The sequence below is a fragment of the Rhinopithecus bieti genome, unplaced genomic scaffold, assembly GCF_001698545.2.
Source record: "Rhinopithecus bieti isolate Rb0 unplaced genomic scaffold, ASM169854v2 scaffold_1306, whole genome shotgun sequence".
NCBI classification, from domain to species: Eukaryota; Metazoa; Chordata; class Mammalia; order Primates; family Cercopithecidae; genus Rhinopithecus; species Rhinopithecus bieti.
Window position 1 is genome coordinate 1,573,637 of NW_016803658.1, and position 18,415 is coordinate 1,592,051.

At 44.1% G+C, this 18,415-nt stretch overlaps 2 protein-coding genes across 9 annotated transcripts in view; one reads left to right on the top strand and one right to left on the bottom strand.

Moving 5' to 3' along the window:
* Positions 1 to 4,068, bottom strand: part of SEC23A (SEC23 homolog A, COPII component) — a 74,296-nt gene extending 70,228 nt beyond the window's left edge. Inside the window, exon 1 of one of the 3 annotated variants that reach the window (XM_017895459.1) lies at positions 3,562 to 4,068. The gene's annotated coding sequence lies outside the window, so the exon portion shown is untranslated. The remainder of the gene's footprint in view (positions 1 to 3,561) is intronic. The other 2 variants (XM_017895464.1, XM_017895462.1) reach the window with 2 other exon arrangements.
* Positions 3,810 to 18,415, top strand: part of GEMIN2 (gem nuclear organelle associated protein 2) — a 34,324-nt gene continuing 19,718 nt past the window's right edge. For 4 of the 6 annotated variants that reach the window (XM_017895477.1, XM_017895493.1, XM_017895490.1 and 1 more), the window contains exons 1-2: positions 14,635 to 14,857; positions 15,212 to 15,296. In XM_017895477.1, coding sequence (XP_017750966.1) covers positions 14,721 to 14,857; positions 15,212 to 15,296 — 222 coding nt within the window. In that variant the 5' untranslated portion in view covers positions 14,635 to 14,720. Of the gene's footprint in view, positions 3,923 to 4,084; positions 4,311 to 14,634; positions 14,858 to 15,211; positions 15,297 to 18,415 lie in introns of those variants that run through there. The other 2 variants (XM_017895505.1, XM_017895501.1) reach the window with 2 other exon arrangements.

Genomic DNA, 18,415 nt, shown 5'->3' on the forward strand with positions numbered 1-18,415 from the left:
CCTGCCTCAGCCTCCCGAGTAGCTGGGACTACAGGCACCCGCCATCACGCCTAGCGAATTGTTTTTGTTTTTGTTTGTTTGCTTGTTTGTTTTGTTTTTGAGACAATGTCTCGCTCTGTCGCCCAGGCTGGAGTGCAGTGGCCAGATCTCAGCTCACTGCAAGCTCCGCCTCCCGGGTTCACGCCATTCTCCTGCCTCAGCCTCCCGAGTAGCTGGGACTACAGGTGCCCGCCACCTCGCCCGGCTAGTTTTTTGTATTTTTTAGTAGAGACGGGGTTTCACCGTGTTAGCCAGGATGGTCTCCATCTCCTGACCTCATGATCCACCCGTCTCGGCCTCCCAAAGTGCTGGGATTACAGGTGTGAGCCACCGCGCCCAGCCTTAACCTTTCAATTTCTTAATTAATCCTTCATACAATTCAACCAAAACAATGTATCACAATAAACTGCAGAAACAGATGTGAAAACCCACCTGTCCTCTGTTTAGCCATTTTTTTCTCTCTCTCTTTGGATACTCAATGTTTAAGTTAGGGGTTCTGAAAACAATTGCCTCAGGACCATTAGGAAACCGCAATACGAAAGGTTCCAGGATTCTTAGCAGGAAGACATTCACACACAGACAATAGCCAGGTTTAACTTTCAACTGGTTAACAGGCTGGACTGTATCTCTACACCCTTACTTCTTAAGACATACTAAGTATCACCTGAGTGATATTTGGGCACAACTCCCCTTCTCTTCTTCACATTTTTTCCTCTCAATCTCCCTGCTCTAAGATCAATTTGCTTGCTAAATCACATCTATTATACTTCTTACATTCCCACTTTCCAGCAGTAGTTTGAAAAAAGTCCTACCTGTTTCTTAATTGGTCCAATTACTTGGTTATGCACAACACTTCCCTGACTTCCCTCACCTTTCCATAGTAGTAGTCACGCAATCTTAAAATCACGAATTCAAGGACGAAGTTTGCTAGGCTTAGTCCCATGTCCAACAATGGCATATCTGAAATAAAGTCCTTTTACAAGCCAACTTTTCTTTTTTTTTTTTTTTTTTTTGAGACAGAGTTTTGCTCTTGTTGCCCAGGCTGGAGTGCAATGACACGATCTCGGCTCACCGCAAACTCCACCTCCTGGTTTCAACCAATTCTCCTGCCTCAGTCTCCTGAGTAGCTGGGATTACAGGCATGCGCCACCACACACGGCTAATTTTTGTATTTTTAGTAGAGATGGGGGTTTCTCCACGTTGGTCATGCTGGTCTCGAACTCCCGATCTCAGGTGATCCACCCGCTTCGGCCTCCCAAAGTACTGCCATTACAGGCGTGAGCCACCGGGCCCAGCCACAAGCTAGCTTTTCATAAAATGATATTATTTGATAAGTACTCTCTCCCCTAATACTAACAGGTTTGCATAAAAGTATTAAACCAAAGAAATATTATTCCACACACTATATTAGAATGCAGACTTAGCATACTAGTCTCTTTTATTTTTGAAATGGGAATCTCACTCTACCACCCAGGTTGGAGTGCGGTGGCGCCATCTCGGCTCACTGCAACCTCCACTTCCCGGGTTCAGGCGATTCTCCCGCCTCATCCTCCCGAGTAGCTGGGATTACAGGCGCGAGCTACTATGCCCCGCTAATTTTTCTATTTTTAATAGGGATGGGGTTTCACCTTGTTGGTCAGGCTGGTCTTGAACTCCTGACCTCAGGTGATCCGCCCACCTCGGCCTCCCAAAGTGCTGGGATTACAGGCGTTAAGCCGCTGCGCCCAGCCACTAGTCTTTTTTTTCTTTTTAAGTGATACAAAACACAAAAGACTATTCTAAAGAAATGTCCGATTTCAGTACAATATACTTTAGTTAAATAATTTTATCATAATAGAGCTAAAAGCTAAGAAGCAAACCATTATGTCACTTTAACCTAGTATATCAAATATGTGCCCAAGTAGTATTTCAAAAGACTTCCCTGGCCAGGCGCAGTGGCTCACGCCTGTAATCTCAGCACTTTCGGAGGCCAAGGCGGGTGGATCAGGAGGTCATGAGATCGAGACCAGCCTGGCCAACATGGTTAAATTCCGTCTCTACTAAAAATACAAAAATTAGCCAGGCGTGGTGGCGGGTGCCTGTTAGTCCCAGCTACTAGGGAGGCTGAGGCAGGAGAACAGCTTGAACCTGGGAGGCGGAGCTTGCAGTGAGCCGAGATCCCTTCAGCTGCACTCCAGCCTGGGTGACAGGGAGAGACTTCATCTGAAACAAACCAAAATGACTTTCCCTATGATAGTTTCTCATATTTAAGCCCTTTTATTCATACCTAATTGAAAATTTACTTGCCAAGTAAATTTGAGTTCCTTCCAATTAGATGTATTTTTTAGTAGCCAATTAAATTTGTCTCCTACTTTTCACTTGTAAAATCCTCAATGAACTGTCTTCTTATGACCTCGGACAATTTAACCTCTCTGAATCCTCTGTTTTTCTCATCAGCAAGGTAAGAGACTTGGACTAGAAAACCACAAGGTCCCATCTAACTCTAAAATTCTGTAAATTAGGCCGGGCGTGGTGGCTCACGCTTGTAATCTCAGCACTTTGGGAGGCCGAGATGGACGGATCACGAGGTCAGGAGATCGAGACCATTCTGGCTAACACAGTGAAACCCCGTCTCTACTAAAAATACAAAAAAATCAGCCAGGCGTGGTGGCGGGCACCTGTAGTCCCAGCTACTCAGGAGGCTGAGGCAGGAGAATGGCATGAACCCGGGAAGGTGGAGGTTGCAGTGAGCCAAGATCGCGCCACTTTTGAAATGATGTTCATTCACTACCAGAGGAGGAAAAGAAGGAAAACTTAACACGCACTTATACTTTAATCTAAAACCTTTTTAAACCAAGTTAATTTGGCTAGTTATCCATGGCTTTGGAGGGTAGAGGTTGAGGGAGTTCACGTGAAAACGAGAATTCCACACACCCCCTCCAGTGATTGATGTAGATTTACTATTACTTTCCTCAGGTAGTACCTTAACCACCAAATCGGGAAACACTACCTGCCTTAGAAAGAAAGCCCAATGGGATAGGATTGGTCCTGCTGGAAAACTGAACTCTTTGTAATCAAAACCTAAGGCATTATCTTTACCTAGCTCTTTTCTCCTTTAACCCCTTTAACTTCCAAGGCTGAATTACGGGTGACGTAGTCAACTGGGTTCAAAGTCTAGGACACTCCAGATCTGGCAAGGACTGAAACAGAAAGTCCAAGGGCCCAGAGGCGATGACGGGCTTGGCCCAGGAGGTGGAGATGGGTGGCCCAGGAGGTGGGGGTGGGTGCTGGGCGAGATGCTCCAACCACCGTTTTCCACACGACTCCCATCTTTCCACCGAATCCAGGGGAGCTGGAGGATGAGGCTGGGCCCCCGGCCAAGCGGGTGAGAGAGTGGCAAGCTCAGCGCTCAACGCTCCCCGCGCCGGACCGGGCCTCAGCCTCCGGCACACCTCGCGGGCCCCAGGGCACCGAGAGGGCAGAGCCGGGACCCCCCCCCCCAGGACCCCAGCCGCCAGCCCGCACCCGCTTCCCGCTGCGCACCTGAGGTCCCGCAGGAGCGGAGACGAGGCGGCCCTTACCTCACTGTCCCCCTGCCGGACCCGTCGCAGCCTCCGCTTTGCAAAATCAGTCCTCTCCGCCCAGCAGGAGCAGTCCGTGGCACCGCAATCAGGGCTGGCGCCACCCCGCCCCGGGCCTCACCGAAGACCTCCGCCCGGCCAACATGGCTGGCGCCGCCTCTGCCACGTCAAGAGGAGGGGACGGGGCGTGGGGGCAGGAAGGGGCAGGAAGGGGCGGGCGCAGAGTTACCCGGGCGGGCCACCGTCCCCTGAGCTTAATAACCGGAGGATTTGAGAAAGGCGCGCGGCGGGCGAAGGTACCGAGAGGGGAGAAGGGAGGAGAGGTAACGTGGACCGAGCCAGAGGGGCGGAAGAACCCGGACAACCCAGGCAGCCGGGCGGCTGAGGGGCGTGGGACCGGGCACAGCGGGACGGGAGCGGGAGCGGCGCCGGGGGAGCTCTTTTACCCCACTCCGCAGAGCCACAGCGTATCCCACTACCTGCAGGTCGCAGGAGGAGTGGAGCACTGGTGCCACTCAGACACCTTAACTTACCGAGAGAAATGGAGACGGCCTCCAGGACATCTTAAGGACCCTGGTTGATTCGGAGAATCACAAAAAACATCTCTGAAAAAGAGAGAAGTTCATTCTTTCACTTAGTGCAACAAATGTTTACTGAACACTTACTATGTGCCAGACACAACTGAGATGCTGGTGATATGATGCAGGCAAGGTAGGCCCAGATCCCTGGCCCGAAAGACTTCACGTACTATTTATGTATTCTAGTCAGCCTGTCTTTTCCTCCTACATTGCCTCTCCCACCTCTACTCTGTTTCCCCCCACCCCCAACACATACACACAGTACAATATTTGACTGATTCATCTTGATATAGTCAATGTTTTTCTTTCCAAGAAAAAAGTTTAACAAAATGAGAAAGCAACAGATTGGTGAGACATAAGAGCTTGGTGGTCTCAGACAACCCCATCCTTCAGTGAGAGGAATGGAATTAAGTGCCCATGGAATTAATTGCATATATGACAACACCTAAAATCCTGCAAAGCTTAGCCATATCCGCATTTTATGGAATGGAAAAAAAGATCAAGTCCCTGTCCTTCAAAGCTCGTATTCATAATAAATAAGACAGCAGCACCAGGCTAGGCGCAGTGGCTCAGGCCTATAATCCCAACACTTTGGGAGGCAGAGGCAGGCGGATCACAAGGTCAGGAGTTCGAGACCATCCTGGCCAGCATAGTGAAACCCCATCTCTACTAAAAATACAAAAATGAGACGGGTGTGGTGGCACGCTCCTGTAGTCCCAGCTACAGGCAGTGGCAGGAGAAATGCTTGAACCTGGGAGGCAGAGCTTGCAGTGAGCCAAGACCACGCCATTGCACTCCAGCCTGGGTGACAGAGTGAGACTCCGTCTCAAAACAAAAAGAGAAAAGATAGCAGCACCAAACATGTTTCCCTTTCTATAATGTGTATACTAAAGTTGTTTTGGAAGGTGGAAGAGGATGAGTTTGCTTGTCAAATTGTAATACAATCCTAAAGAGGGCAATGGGAATCAAAAGCTAAAAATTAGTGTAGGCTTCCAAATAAAGTAGGTTCAGGGTGCTACCTTAATGAAGATTCTTGACAGCACACCATGTGAACAGCAGGGGTAATGTTATAAAGGTGGAATAAGTACACCCACAAAAAGCGACAAGATCTAAGAATGAGTAGGGTAAAAAGACATAGATCTTAGTCCATTTAGGCTGCTAAAACAACATGCCGTCAACTGGGTAGCTCATAAACAACAGAAATTTATTTCTCACTGTTCTGGAGGCTGAAAAGTCCAGGATCAAGATGCCAACTGATGTGGTGTCCAGTGAGGACCTGCTTTCTGATTTCATAGATGGTGCCTTCTAACTGTGTTCTCACATGGCGAAAGGGGCTGGCCAACTCTCTGGGGTCTCTTTTACAAGGGTACTAATCCCATTCATGGGAGGCCAGCCCTCATGACCTATTCACCTCCCAAAGGCCCTACCTCCTCATACCTTAGCAGTTAGAATTTCAACCTATGAGTTTGGGGGGAGACAAATATTCAGACCATAGCAACATTGATGAGAAGATCCACAGAAATCCTGGAATTCAGTGAGGAATAAATCAAAGTATAGTACCTTTGGTAGTTTCATTCATTTCATGGTTTCCAGAAAGGCATCTTTAACATCCAGCTCAATTAAGTCTTTTTAAAAACTCATCATTCCGAGCCAGGCGCAGTGGCTCACACCAGTAATCCCAGCACTTTGGGAAGCCAAGGTGGGCAGATCACGAGGTCAGGAGATCAAGACCATCCTGGCTAACACGGTGAAACCCTGTCTCTACTAAAAATACAAAAAATTAGCCGGGCATGGTGGTGGGCGCCTGTAGTCCCAGCTACTCGTCCCAGCTACTTGGGAGGCTGAGGCAGGAGAATGGTGTGAACCCAGGAGACAGAGCTTGCAGTGAGCCAAGATCGCCTCACTGCACTCCAGCCTGGAGGACAGAGCGAGATTCCATTTCAAAGCAAAAACAAAACAAAACAAACAAACAAAAACTCATCATTCCTTTGTTTTCAGTTGATCAAAGGTTTTGGTTCCCTATTACAATGAAATAGATGTTAGGATGCATAACAAACTCAGTTGCATCTGTCTTTATGTGCTTTAAGATGAATGACTTTAAGTCCAGGCACAGTGGTTCACGCCTGTTATCCCAGCACTTTGGGAGGCTGAGGCAGGTGAATCACAAGGTCAGGAGTTCAAGACCAGCCTGGCCAAGATGGTGACACCCCGTCTCTACTAAAACTAAAAATACAAAAATTAGCCGGTCGCAGTGGCAGGTGCCTGTAATCCCAGCTACTCAGGAGGCTGAGGCAGGAGAATCACTTGAATACGGGAGGCAAAGGTTGCAGTGAGCCGAGATCACGCCACTGCACTCCAGCCTGGGTGACAGAGTGAGACGCCATCTCAAAAAAAAAAAAAAAAAAAAAAGATGAATGACTTTAATTCTTGGATATACTATCAGGATCAGGATCTACTGGACCCAGCTTTAGCCTTTCAGGGTTTTTTTTTGTTTTTGAGCTCTATTCTTAAGGATTGATATTTCATGATTTTTATTCCTTCATAGAAGTCTTCCAAACAACAAAGAGAAAATTTATTTTCTGAAAAAATTAGATATGGTGACTCACACCTGTAATCCTAGCAGTTTGGGAAGCTGAAGGGGGAGGATCATTTGAGCCCAGGAGTTCAAGACCAGCCAGGGAAATGTGGAGAAACCCAATCTCTACCAAAAAAAATAGAAAAATTAGCAGAGCATGGTAGTGTGCACCTTTAATCCCAGCTACTCAGGAGGCTGAGGTGGGAGAGTCACCTCAACCCGGGGAGGTCAAGGCTACAGTGACCCGTGATGGCGCCATTGCACGACTGTGGCACTGCCTGGGCAACAGAGTGAGATTCAGTCTCAAAAATAAAATACATAAAATTAAAAAATAGAATACAACTCATTCTATTTGCAATTCCCATATAGGTCTATTGGACTCTTATAAATCTAGGACACATCATGGGATTTACTAATTTTTTTTTTGTATGTTGAAACATTCTGCTACTTCATCATCCATAGAATTATTTCATCCTTACTGATCAATTATTCCAAGCTATGCTTTAAAAAAGATGAAAGTCATCGGGCGCAATGGTTCACACCTGTAATCCCAATACTTTGGGAGGCCAAGGAGGGTGGATCACGAGGTCAAGAGATCGAGACCATCCTGGCCAACATGGTGAAACCCCGTCTCTATTAAAAATACAAAATTAGCTGGGCATGGTGGTGGGCACCTGTAGTCCCAGCTACTTGGGAGGCTGAGGCAGGAGAATTGCTTGAACCCAGGAGGTGGAGGTTGCAGTGAGCTGAGATCACGCCATTGCACTCCAGCCTGGGCGACACAGCAAGATGCTGTCTCAAAAAAAAAAAAAAAGATGAAAGCCAGGCCGGCGCAGTGGCTCACGCCTGTTATTCCAGGGATTTCACCATGTTGGCCAGGCTGGTCTTGAACTCCTGGCCTCAAGTGATCCGCCCACCTCAGCCTCCCAAAGTGCTGGGATTACAAGCGCGAGCCACCGCACCTGGCCTCTTCTTTTCTTTTTTAATAGGGATGGGGTCTTGCTATGTTGCCCAGGTTGGAATTGAACTCCAGACTCAAGGGATCCTCCCACCTCGGCCTTTCAAAGTGTTGGGATTATAGGTATGAACCACCACACCTATAATTTTTTCTAGTATGCTGGTTACAAGGCTTCAACCTGAGGAAGAGTAGAAAGGGAATGGAATTTATTTTTAAGTCCTGTGAAAGGAAGGTCAGAACATCTAAGACATTGTAAAAAATATAAAATCTCATATAAGCTCCCTTCAAAAGAAAGTCTTTTAAAAGCATATACTCCAAAGTTCACTACTTCCTCAAACTGGCATTTCTTAAAATGCCAGAGACTAAAAAGAGAGGGAAAGATCCTGTGGTCAAATAAAGATGTGTAGCCAAGAACATTTCTTAAAGATATTTGAGCTTGCAACTTTTTTCCCAGGGACTATCTTGAGTCAAGTACTCTAAGCACCCTATGAAAGACTTTGCCTTCTACCATTAAATATTAGTTAATACATAACAGCCAGTAATCTTCCTACTTCAGAACCCACAGATATTTCTAAACTGTGGTTCCAGCACTACAGTCAGTGAAGTATAATGTCAGTTTCTTGGAATTGTAGATGTTAACCACCAGATGGAGCTTTCACCTCTACTTTTCCTTTTTAGGTTTGCTCTGTTTTCCAGTATTGATGAAGCACTTGTAGTTTTTTTCTAACATGGATTCTCTTCCATTTGTTCAGATACTGACAGGTTAAGGCACTGGCCAACTATGTTTGGAGTAGTCACTTGAAAAAGCAATATTCAGATTCTTCTAATTTTTAATTTTCAGCATCAATAGTGTGTTAAAGTTATATTCATGGAATAACATCTGTCTGATCCTCTATTCTGCACTCATAATGACTACAATTGTATTAAATATAATAAGGCTAATTAATAAGTCACATGGAAATTACACAATTGTAAACTCAAATAAGCCTTTGTGATCATTTAGTCTAATCCCCATACATGACAAATGAATGTGAGGACAAGAGAAGTGGCACACTTAACAACACCCTAGGCCAGGGTGCTGATGCTCATTTAAAACCTACAACACTGGCTTTGCAGACACCGCTGCCAGGAGCCCTGTACTATCAACCATGGTGAACCCCACCGTGTTCTTTGACATTGTTGGGGTTCACCATGACGGCGAGCCCTTGGGCCGCATCTCCTTCAAGCAGTTTGCAGAAAAGCTTCCAAAGACGGCAGAAAACTCATGATCTGAGCACTGGAGAGAAAGGATTGGATTATAAGTGTTCCTTCTTTCACAGAATTATTCCAGGGTTTATGTGTCAGGATGGTGACTTCACACACCATAATGGCACTGGTGGCAAGTCCGTCTACAGGAAGAAATTTAATAACGAGAACTTCACCCTAAAACATACAGGTCCTGGCATCTTGTCCATGGCAAATGCTGGACCCATCACAAACAGTTCCCAGTTTTTCATCTGCACTGCCAAGACTGAGTAGCTGGATGGCAAGCATGTGGTCTCTGGCAATGTGAAAGAAGGCATGAATATTGTGGAGGCCATGGAGCGCTTTGGGTCCAGTGGCAAGACCAGCAAGATCACCACTGCTGACTGTGAATAACTCTAATAAGTTTGACGTGTTTTATCTTAACCACCAGACCATTCTGTCTGTAGCTCAGCAGAGCACCCCTCCACCCCATTTGCTCGCAGTATCCTATAATCTTTGTGCTCTCACTGCAGTTTCCTTTGGGCTGCATGTTTTCCTTGTTTCCGTCCGTGCCTAGCTGGATTGCAGAGTTAAGTTTATGATTATGAAATAAAAACTAAGTAACAAAAAACCTACAACACTGAGTTTTCATTTCATGCCTGTCTTTTCCTCTTTAAATGCTGACAGGACTAGATTTTCTAACTCTTGTTCAAATAGCAATTGTTTATCTTATTTTATATATTTTTTTGAGACAGAGTCTCACTGTGTCACCTAACCTGGAGTACAGTGGCAGGATCACAGCTTATTGCAGCCTCAACCTCCTGGGCTCAGGTGATCTTTCCACCTAAGCCTTCTGGGCAGCTGGGACTTACAGATTCATGCCAGGATGGCCAGCTAATTTTTGTATTTTTTGTATATTTTTGGATTCACCCATGTTGCACAGGCTGGTCTCAAACTCCTGGGCTCAAGTGATCCTCCGACCTCAGTCTCCCAAAGTGCTGGGATTACAGGCGTGACCCACCATGCTTGGCCCAAATAGCAGTCTTCTCTGTTCCACAGAGTGCCCCAACAGTGGTATACTCCAATATCTCTTCATTCTGCCACTCTGACCAATCCCAGAATTTAAGAGTTAAGTTAATAAAACTAAACAAACAAGGGGCTGGGCGTGGTGGCTCACACCTGTAATCCCAGCACTTTGGGAGGCCAAGGCGGGCTGATCATAAGGTCAGGAGATCAAGACCATCCTGGCTAACACGATGAAACCCCGTCTCTACTGAAAATAGAAAAATTAGCCAGGCATGATGGCAGGTGCCTGTAATCCCAGCTACTCGGGAGGCTGAGGCAGGAGAATGGCATGAACCCGAAGGTGGAGCTTGCAGTGAGCCAAGATCATGCCACTGCACTCCAGCCTGGGTGACAGAATGAGACTCGTCTCAAAAAAAAAACTAAACAAATGAAATTTGTTGATTTGCCCTTAAACCGTTTACAGTGGCCCAAAGAAAACATAAGTATCTACTGACAGGTTTATTTTTTTTTTATCTTTTATTTATTTGATTTGTAAAGAACATAAGAGTGATTAAAAAGCCATATCACAAAGGAGGGAAATCCCACTCTAAAAGGGAACAGATTTGCATTTTACTTTAAAAGAGGAGTAAAGTTTTGTTTCATGTTCCATAATTAAACTAGACCTTGTCTTGATTTTCCAACATCAAGTCAGCATTCTTTCTTAGTGGATCTGGACCTCAGAGCCAGAGGATAGCATTCTCAGACAATGGAGATAAGGAGACTACTCATGCCTATATGGCAATGTACTAAGACTAGGAAGCAAACTGGATCTCTCTGCATTTAATTTTCATTGCCTCTCTCTAATTTATGGCCAGTGGGTCATAAAGACTCACAGGAACCTTCCCTGGGACTTTTTTTGTTGTGTTTTTTGTTTTTGCTAATCTTTACTCAGCTGTATCTTGTACAGCATAGAGATTTAGAGCAATGGCTTGGTGCCGAGGATAGAATCTCAATTCCATTACTTTCTTGTTGTATGATCTGGGCATGTTGCAGTTTCTTCACCTGCAAATGAAGATAACAATAGTAACTACCACTTAAATTGCATGTATTGTGAAGATTAAACGAGATAATCCATGTGAAAGATTTAGCCCTGAGAAAGAGAAAAACAGCGCCAGAGAGCTGGAATGTGGCAAAACCCTGTGTCTCCTAAAAATACAAAAATTAGCCAGGCGTGGTGGCCTCAGAAGGCTGAGGCACAAGACTCGCTCAAACACAGGAGAGGCGGAGGTTGCAGTGAGCAGAGATCACAACTGCACTGCAGCCTGGGCAACAGGTGACAGAACAAGATTGTGTCTCAAAAAAAAAAAAATCCCACCTGGAACGCCTCTTAAAATGTCAGTTTCTTAGCCCCACACCCCATCAGCAGAAACAGAAGCTCTGGAAGAAAGAGCTATAAAATACAGGACTCTATATTTTAAATAATTTCTTCCAGATTTTTTTTTTTTTTTTTTTTTTTTTTTTTTGGGACAGTCTCGCTCTGTCACCAGGCTGGAGTACAGTGGCGCTATCTCGGCTCACTGCAACTCCACCTTTCCTGGGAATCAAGCATTCTCCCCCATCTCAGCCTCCGAGTAAGCTGGGAATACAAGGCGCGTGGCCCACCTCCGGCTAAAATTTTTTGTATTTTTAGTAGAGACGTGGGCGGGGGGGGGCTCTCCACCATGTTGGCCATGCCGATTCTCGAAACTCTTGAAACTTTCAGGTGATGGCCCGCCCTTGGACTCCCCAAGTGGCTGGGATGCCAGGCGTGAGCCACTATGCCCAGCCAGATGATTCTTATACAACACTAACATTTTGAGAATAACTAAGTCCCTTAAAGGGACAGAAAACCCAGAGAACATGGGAGACTGAAGCAGGTTAGATCATCTGAGGTCAGGATTGAAGACCAGCCTGAACCAACATGGGGCAAAAACCATCTCTACTAAATACAAAAATTAGCCGGGCATGGTGGCGGGTGCCTGTAATCCCAGCCTCCTCAGGAGGCTGAGGCAGGAGAATCGCTTTGAACCTGGGGAGGCAGAGGTTGCAGTGAAGCAAGTACCACGCACTCCTGGGCCCGACAGAGCGAGACTCCAATCCAAAAAAAAAAAAAGAAAAGAAAAGAAAATACAGAGACACGAGATAAACCCTGCAGGTTCGGGCTGTGTATAGGTTGACTTTAACAGAATGCCTCCATATCAATCAATAAACAGCCACCGTCATCAATAAACCACACAACAGAAATGTTTCTGTCTCCCAAACAATCCTCCATGAACTTTCTCAGCTTAAACCAATTGTGTGAGAAAATACGAAAACAAGAATTTTTCCATTCAATAAACCTAAAAAAACCAGGTGGATAAAATCTCTAAAACAAGGGCACCAGAAGTAGTTCAGTACCTTAGGAATATTTCTTCCTGGGAATAATGAAATGTTATTGATAGTTTTCAGAAGTTCACCTTTCCCAAATAATAAGCCATTGTTTTTCCCGAATATCTTCAAATCACCAAAATATACTTATCTCCATGTGTTCATATTTTCCACTGAACATTACAAAATACTTCCCGTGAATTCTGAAACCTCCGCTCAAATCTCAATTACTAAATTCTTTTAAATCAAATTAGAATTTGAAGTAGCATGAAGCTATATTACCTCTTTTTTGGAAAAATAATTTATTTTATTCCCAGGGACCAACCTTGTTGTTCCATTCTCGTAATTGGTCTCCTTTCTTCCTTAATCCTTGCGTAGTTCTGACACAATACTTATGCACAAATCCAAATGTTAACCAATGGTTCCACTGCCTAGTTAATTCGCAAGGTAACCTTTTTCTCCAGAAAAAATTTAAGAGAAAAGCTAATAATTTACGGTAAAAAATAAAAATTTATATGTAATTTGGGGCCCTGGCCCCAGTGGTCAACACCTGTAATCCCCAGCCACTTGGTAGGCCAAGGTGAAAGTAATCAACTTTTATTTATTTATTTATTTATTTATTTATTTATTTTGAGATGGAGTTTCACTCTTATTGCCCAGGCTGGAGTGCAGTGGCACAATGTCGGCTCACTGCCACCTCCGCCTCCTGGATTCAAGCAATTCTTCTGCCTCAGCCTCCCAAGTAGATGGGATTACAGGCACCTGCCACCATGCCCGGCTAATATTTTGTATTTTTACTAAAGATGGGGTTTCACCATGTTGGCCAGGCTGGTCTCGAACACCTGACCTCAGGTGATCTGCCCAGCTCAGCCTCCCAAAGTGATGGGATTACAGCGTGAGCCACTGCGCCTGGCCAAGATTCTTTACAGATGCAAATTTTCCCCCACAAAGAACAGCTTTGCAGGGCCTTTTCAAAATAGGGCAAAGAAACATGTTTTGGGGTAAAATATTTTTTTCTTCTTCTTTGTCTCATAATGTTATGCTGAAGTGAGGTTGAAAAGTAAATCATGATATATAGGGTTAAATAAAACCCATCTGATGAGAATTTATGCTTTGTAGGGCATGACTCCCTAGACCCCTTAGATAGGAATTTGGGCAAAATTTAAAAATCAGTTTAGTCCTCAAGTCACTACTTTTTCATATTTGTCCTTGATTATCACCAAAATGTTGGAGGACAGGAGTATTTCTCCCTATTCTCTTTTAAGTCTGTTTTTCCCAAAACCAGTGAAAATTTGTTAACCAAATAACTGTAGTCTGCAGCCAAGCAATATCTTTCCCAGTGTCCCAACTGTTTAGTTGCAGTTCCTAAGCATTAAGTACTTGAATAAGCTAAGGACTATCCTCACTTTATCTTCAATTTAGATTTACATCCTGGTTTAAAATCAGTTCCTTGCAAGCTAAAGGCAGTGCTATAAATAAAAAAATTTTTTAAACCTTCTAAAATAAACATAAATGTTAGAAAATAAAAGTCAATTGTATTCACTCAATTGTATTTGTTTAGAAATAATCAGATATTATACTTGTTTCTTGCACATTCCTGCCTTGTTTCCTCACCTATGAAATGGAGATAATAATACTATCTACCTAACAAGACTGACCTAACATTTTTAATTTCTGGGTGTTAGCATTAATTTCATTTTTTTCACTATTTGTATTTAAACGAAGAGATTTTCTTTAAAACGAAAATTAAAAGTGCTGGCTATTCTAGGAGTAATATTCATTCCAAATAAACATACAGTGATCTCTGAAGTGGTCAAGCACTAGAAATTCCTGTAGAAAATTAATTTTTCATTCATTTGGCATCGGATAAATCTAGGTTGGAATTGGTTCTTCCCCTTTGGAAGGTCAGTCCCTGCCCTAAGAAAGCGGAATATTACTACCCACTTCACAAGATTGTTCTAAGAATCAAATGAGAAAATGTGTGTGTTTATGAAGGGTTTAAGAATTTAGAGCTCCATGAATGATAATTACCTTAATATTGTTCATTAATTCAAAAAACATTTCTAAGGATCCCTCACTACTAGAGATGCATAAAAGTTGCTAACCCTCGGCCTTTACCCAGCGTTAGAAAACAAAACAGAGAGTAAAAGACCCAGAAACGCGTTCGAACCAGTTCAGCTAGGAATTAAATTCTCAGATCCTTTACTACACCACCGGAGCCTTAACCTTGAGGCAAGCAGCAGTTTGTTCATGCGCAGTTAACGCTCCCTAAACTGCCGCTTGCTCAGCTCCTGCCTAAGGTGTCTACTTGTGCGCCTGCGCTGTGACCTAGGAATGGGCGCAAGCGCTGAGCGGAACTGGCTGGTTTGAAAACCATGGCGTGGGTACCAGCGGAGTCCGCAGTGGAAGAGTTGATGCCTCGGCTATTGCCGGTGGAGCCCTGCGACTTAACGGAAGGTTTCGATCCCTCGGTACCCCCGAGGACGCCTCAGGAATACCTGAGGCGGGTCCAGTGAGTGATTTGGCCCTGGGCGGGTGGGCTGGTCTTATGCACTGACCGTGGGTACAGCCCCCGGTGCTCTATTCCCGTTCCAATCTCTTGCGAGTTCGGGTCTATTCAGAATTCTGGATTACATCCTAACGTGGGCGAGTTTCTGTTGAACGTGATTGCACGTATCAAGATGTGTGCTCTTAGATTTGTTTTCAATCCAGATAATTTCAGAAATACATTGCTTAGTACCTCAATTGGAAGTCTGAATTATTTTTCTAATTTCACAATGAACTGTGGAAATGGATCGCTCGTTTTACTACACCTGAGCAAAGCACAATAGAAATTTAATTTCTCGCGTTTATTACTTATTTGTAGGATCGAAGCAGCTCAATGTCCAGATGTTGTGGTAGCTCAAATTGACCCAAAGAAGTTGAAAAGGAAGCAAAGTGTGAATATTTCTGTGAGTTTTATTAACCGTCTGGAGATTACCCCCAATCCCCCAATCAAAAGACTAACACTCCCTATAGTATCCGACAGTATCAGTTATGACGTAAGATTTGACTACTCGCTGCAAAGTTAGACATTCGCTTGTACTTTTTCCTCTAGAAACACAATTGGCATTTACTGCCTCTAAAGAGGCTTTCTGTAACTCTAGCCTTTGTGGAGGCTTGCCCATCTTCAGGGACATTATCCAGTCCTTTCAAAGGAGTCTTTAAATGGGTTACTTACGCTTTTGTTTGTTTGTTTTTTTGCTTGTTTGTTTGTTTGTTTTATAGAGAGTGAGTCTCTGTTGCCAGCAGGTCTGGAACTCCTGGCCTGAAGCGATCTTCCCGCCTCTGCCACCCAAAGCGTTGGGATCACAGGCATGAGCCACCTCGCCTGACCCCTTTATTTTAAGGAACCTTTTCCAGTTATTGGATCCGTGTTTAATCTTAGTTTAATCTAATTTAATCTGAATTTAACTAAATTTTTTAATAGAAACCCAGATGTCTTACACTTTTTTTTTTTTTTTTTTTTGAGACAGAGTTTCACTCTTGTTGCCCAGGCTGCAGTGCAGTGGTGCAATCTCGGCTCACTGCAACTTCCGGTTTCAAGCCATTACCCTGCCTCAGCCTCCTGAGTAACTGGGATTACAGGCGCCCACCACCACACCTGGCTAATTTTTGCATTTTTAGTAGAGATGGGGTTTCACCGTGTTGGTCAGTCTAGTCTTGAACTCGTGACCTCATGATTCGCCCACCTCTGCCTCCCAAACTGCTGGGATTACAGGTGTGGGCCACCATATCCGGCCTTACTTTTATAGCTATGTGCACACTCTGGACATTTTCATTTATTTATTTATCCAGCACATCTTTAATTAAGCAACTAGGTTGTGCTGGGCCCTGGGAATACAACAGAGGATAAGACAAAAAAGGTTCTTACCCTTGTAGAGTTTACATACTCTCCTGAGGAAGACAGAGAGTAAACAAGCAAACAAATAATTACATATTGTGATTATTGCTATGAAGAAAATAAGCATATATAATAATCAATACATGACAGAACTACTGTAGATAGAGGAATCATAAAAGGACTCTCTTTTTCCCTTTTTTTTTTTTTTTTTAAGTCTCGATTTTTCGCCCAGGCTGGAGTACAGTGGCACAATCTCGGTTCATCACAACCTCCGCCTCCCAAGTTCGAGAGCTTCTCCTGCCTCAGCCTCCTAAGTAGCTGGGATTACAGGTGTGTGCCACCACACCCGGCTAATTTTTGTATTTTTCATAGAGACATGGTTTTACCATGTTGGCCAGGCTGGTCTCGAACTCCTGACCTGAGGTGATCTGCCTGCCTCTGCCTCCTAAATTGCTGGGATTACAGGTGTGAGCCACTACGCCTGGCTAGCAAAGGTCTCTCTAAGGAGGTGCTATTTAACCTAAGCTCAAAGGAGAGTGGCATTTTATTTTATTTATTTATTTTTTCTTTGAGACGGAGTCTCTGAGTCTCGTTCTGTCACTCAGGCTGGAGTGCAGTGGTGCAATCTCGGCTCACTGCAACCTCTGCCTCCTGGGTTCACACCATTCTCCTGCCTCAGCCTCCCAAGTAGCTGGGACTACAGGCACCTGGGAGAGTGGCATTTTAAATAGTTGATAGTAATTTCCTTTTCATTTTCAAAGTAGTTTCTCTAACTGATATTTGTAATCAGGAAATTTTAATTCAGCCACTATCATTTTTCCTATAATTCCTCTTCAGGATTTTTTAGTTGATGGACATCTAATGGAACAGAATGTCTTAATATACCTAATTTGATGGATTGATTGATTGATTGATTGAGACAGGGTCTCGCTTTGTTGCACAGTCCAGAGTACAGTGCCATAATCATAGCTCACTGCAGCCTCGAGCTCCTGGGCTCAAGCCGTCCTCCCACCTCAGTCTCCCCAGTAGCTGAGATGACAGGCATGTGCCACTGTGCCCAGCTAATTGTATTTTTTGTAGAGACGGGGTCTTGATATGTTGCTCAGGCTGTATGTGCTGTTTTAGAAAACAGAAGTATGGTTGGGTGCAGTGGCTCACGCCTGTAACCCCAGCACTTTGGGAGGCCGAGGCAGGCGGATCACCTGAGGTTGGGAGTTCAAGCCCAGCCTGACCAACATGGAGAAACCCCGTCTCTACTAAAAATACAAAATTAGCCAGGTGTGGTGGCACACGCCTGTAATCCCAGCTACTCAAGAGGCTGAGGCAGGAGAATTGCTTGAACCCAGGAGACAGAGATTGCGGTGAGCCGAGATGGCGCCATTGCGCTCCAGCCTGGACAACAAGAGTGAAACTCCGTCTCAAAAAAAAAAAAAGAAAACAGAAGTAGGCAATTTAAAGTTAAGCGTCTTTAAGTACATTTTGCCCATACCAAAGTTCTTATTTTTTATTTTGTTGATATATAATAATCATACATAATTTCATGCTTTATCATGCAGGCAAAATAATAATCATTGTACATATTTATGGAGTACATGTGATATTATGAAACATGCATACAATGTATAATAATCAGAGTAATTAGGATATCTATCACCTCATTTATCATTTCTTTGTTTTGGGAACATTCAAATCTTCTAGCTGTTTTGAAATATACAATAAATTATTGTTAACTGTAGTCACTCTACTGTGCTATTGAACGTGAGAACTCATTCCTTCTATCTAACTGTATTTCATACCAGAATTCTTTATTTGGGGTATATCTCTCTTTTTGTTTCTGTTTTGCTATTCTAGAAAGGCAGGTAGGACTAGATCATATCCTCCAGGCTCCTGTCATTTAGATTTTATAGACACTCCAACTATAAACCTTTCCAGATTTCTCTGATTAAGGTGACTTAAGACTCTTTCCCTAATGTTTTTAACTGGAATATAAATAGTAAAGTGAAATGCCTACTTTTTTACATCTGCAAAAAGTATTTTATTTTCTTGTATAATCTTTTTTTTTGAAACGGAGTCTCGCTCAGTCGCCCAGGCTAGAGTGCAGTGGCGGGATCTCAGCTCACTGCAAGCTCCGCCTCCTGGGTTCACGCAATTCTCCTGAGTAGCTGGGACTATAGGCGCCCACCACTA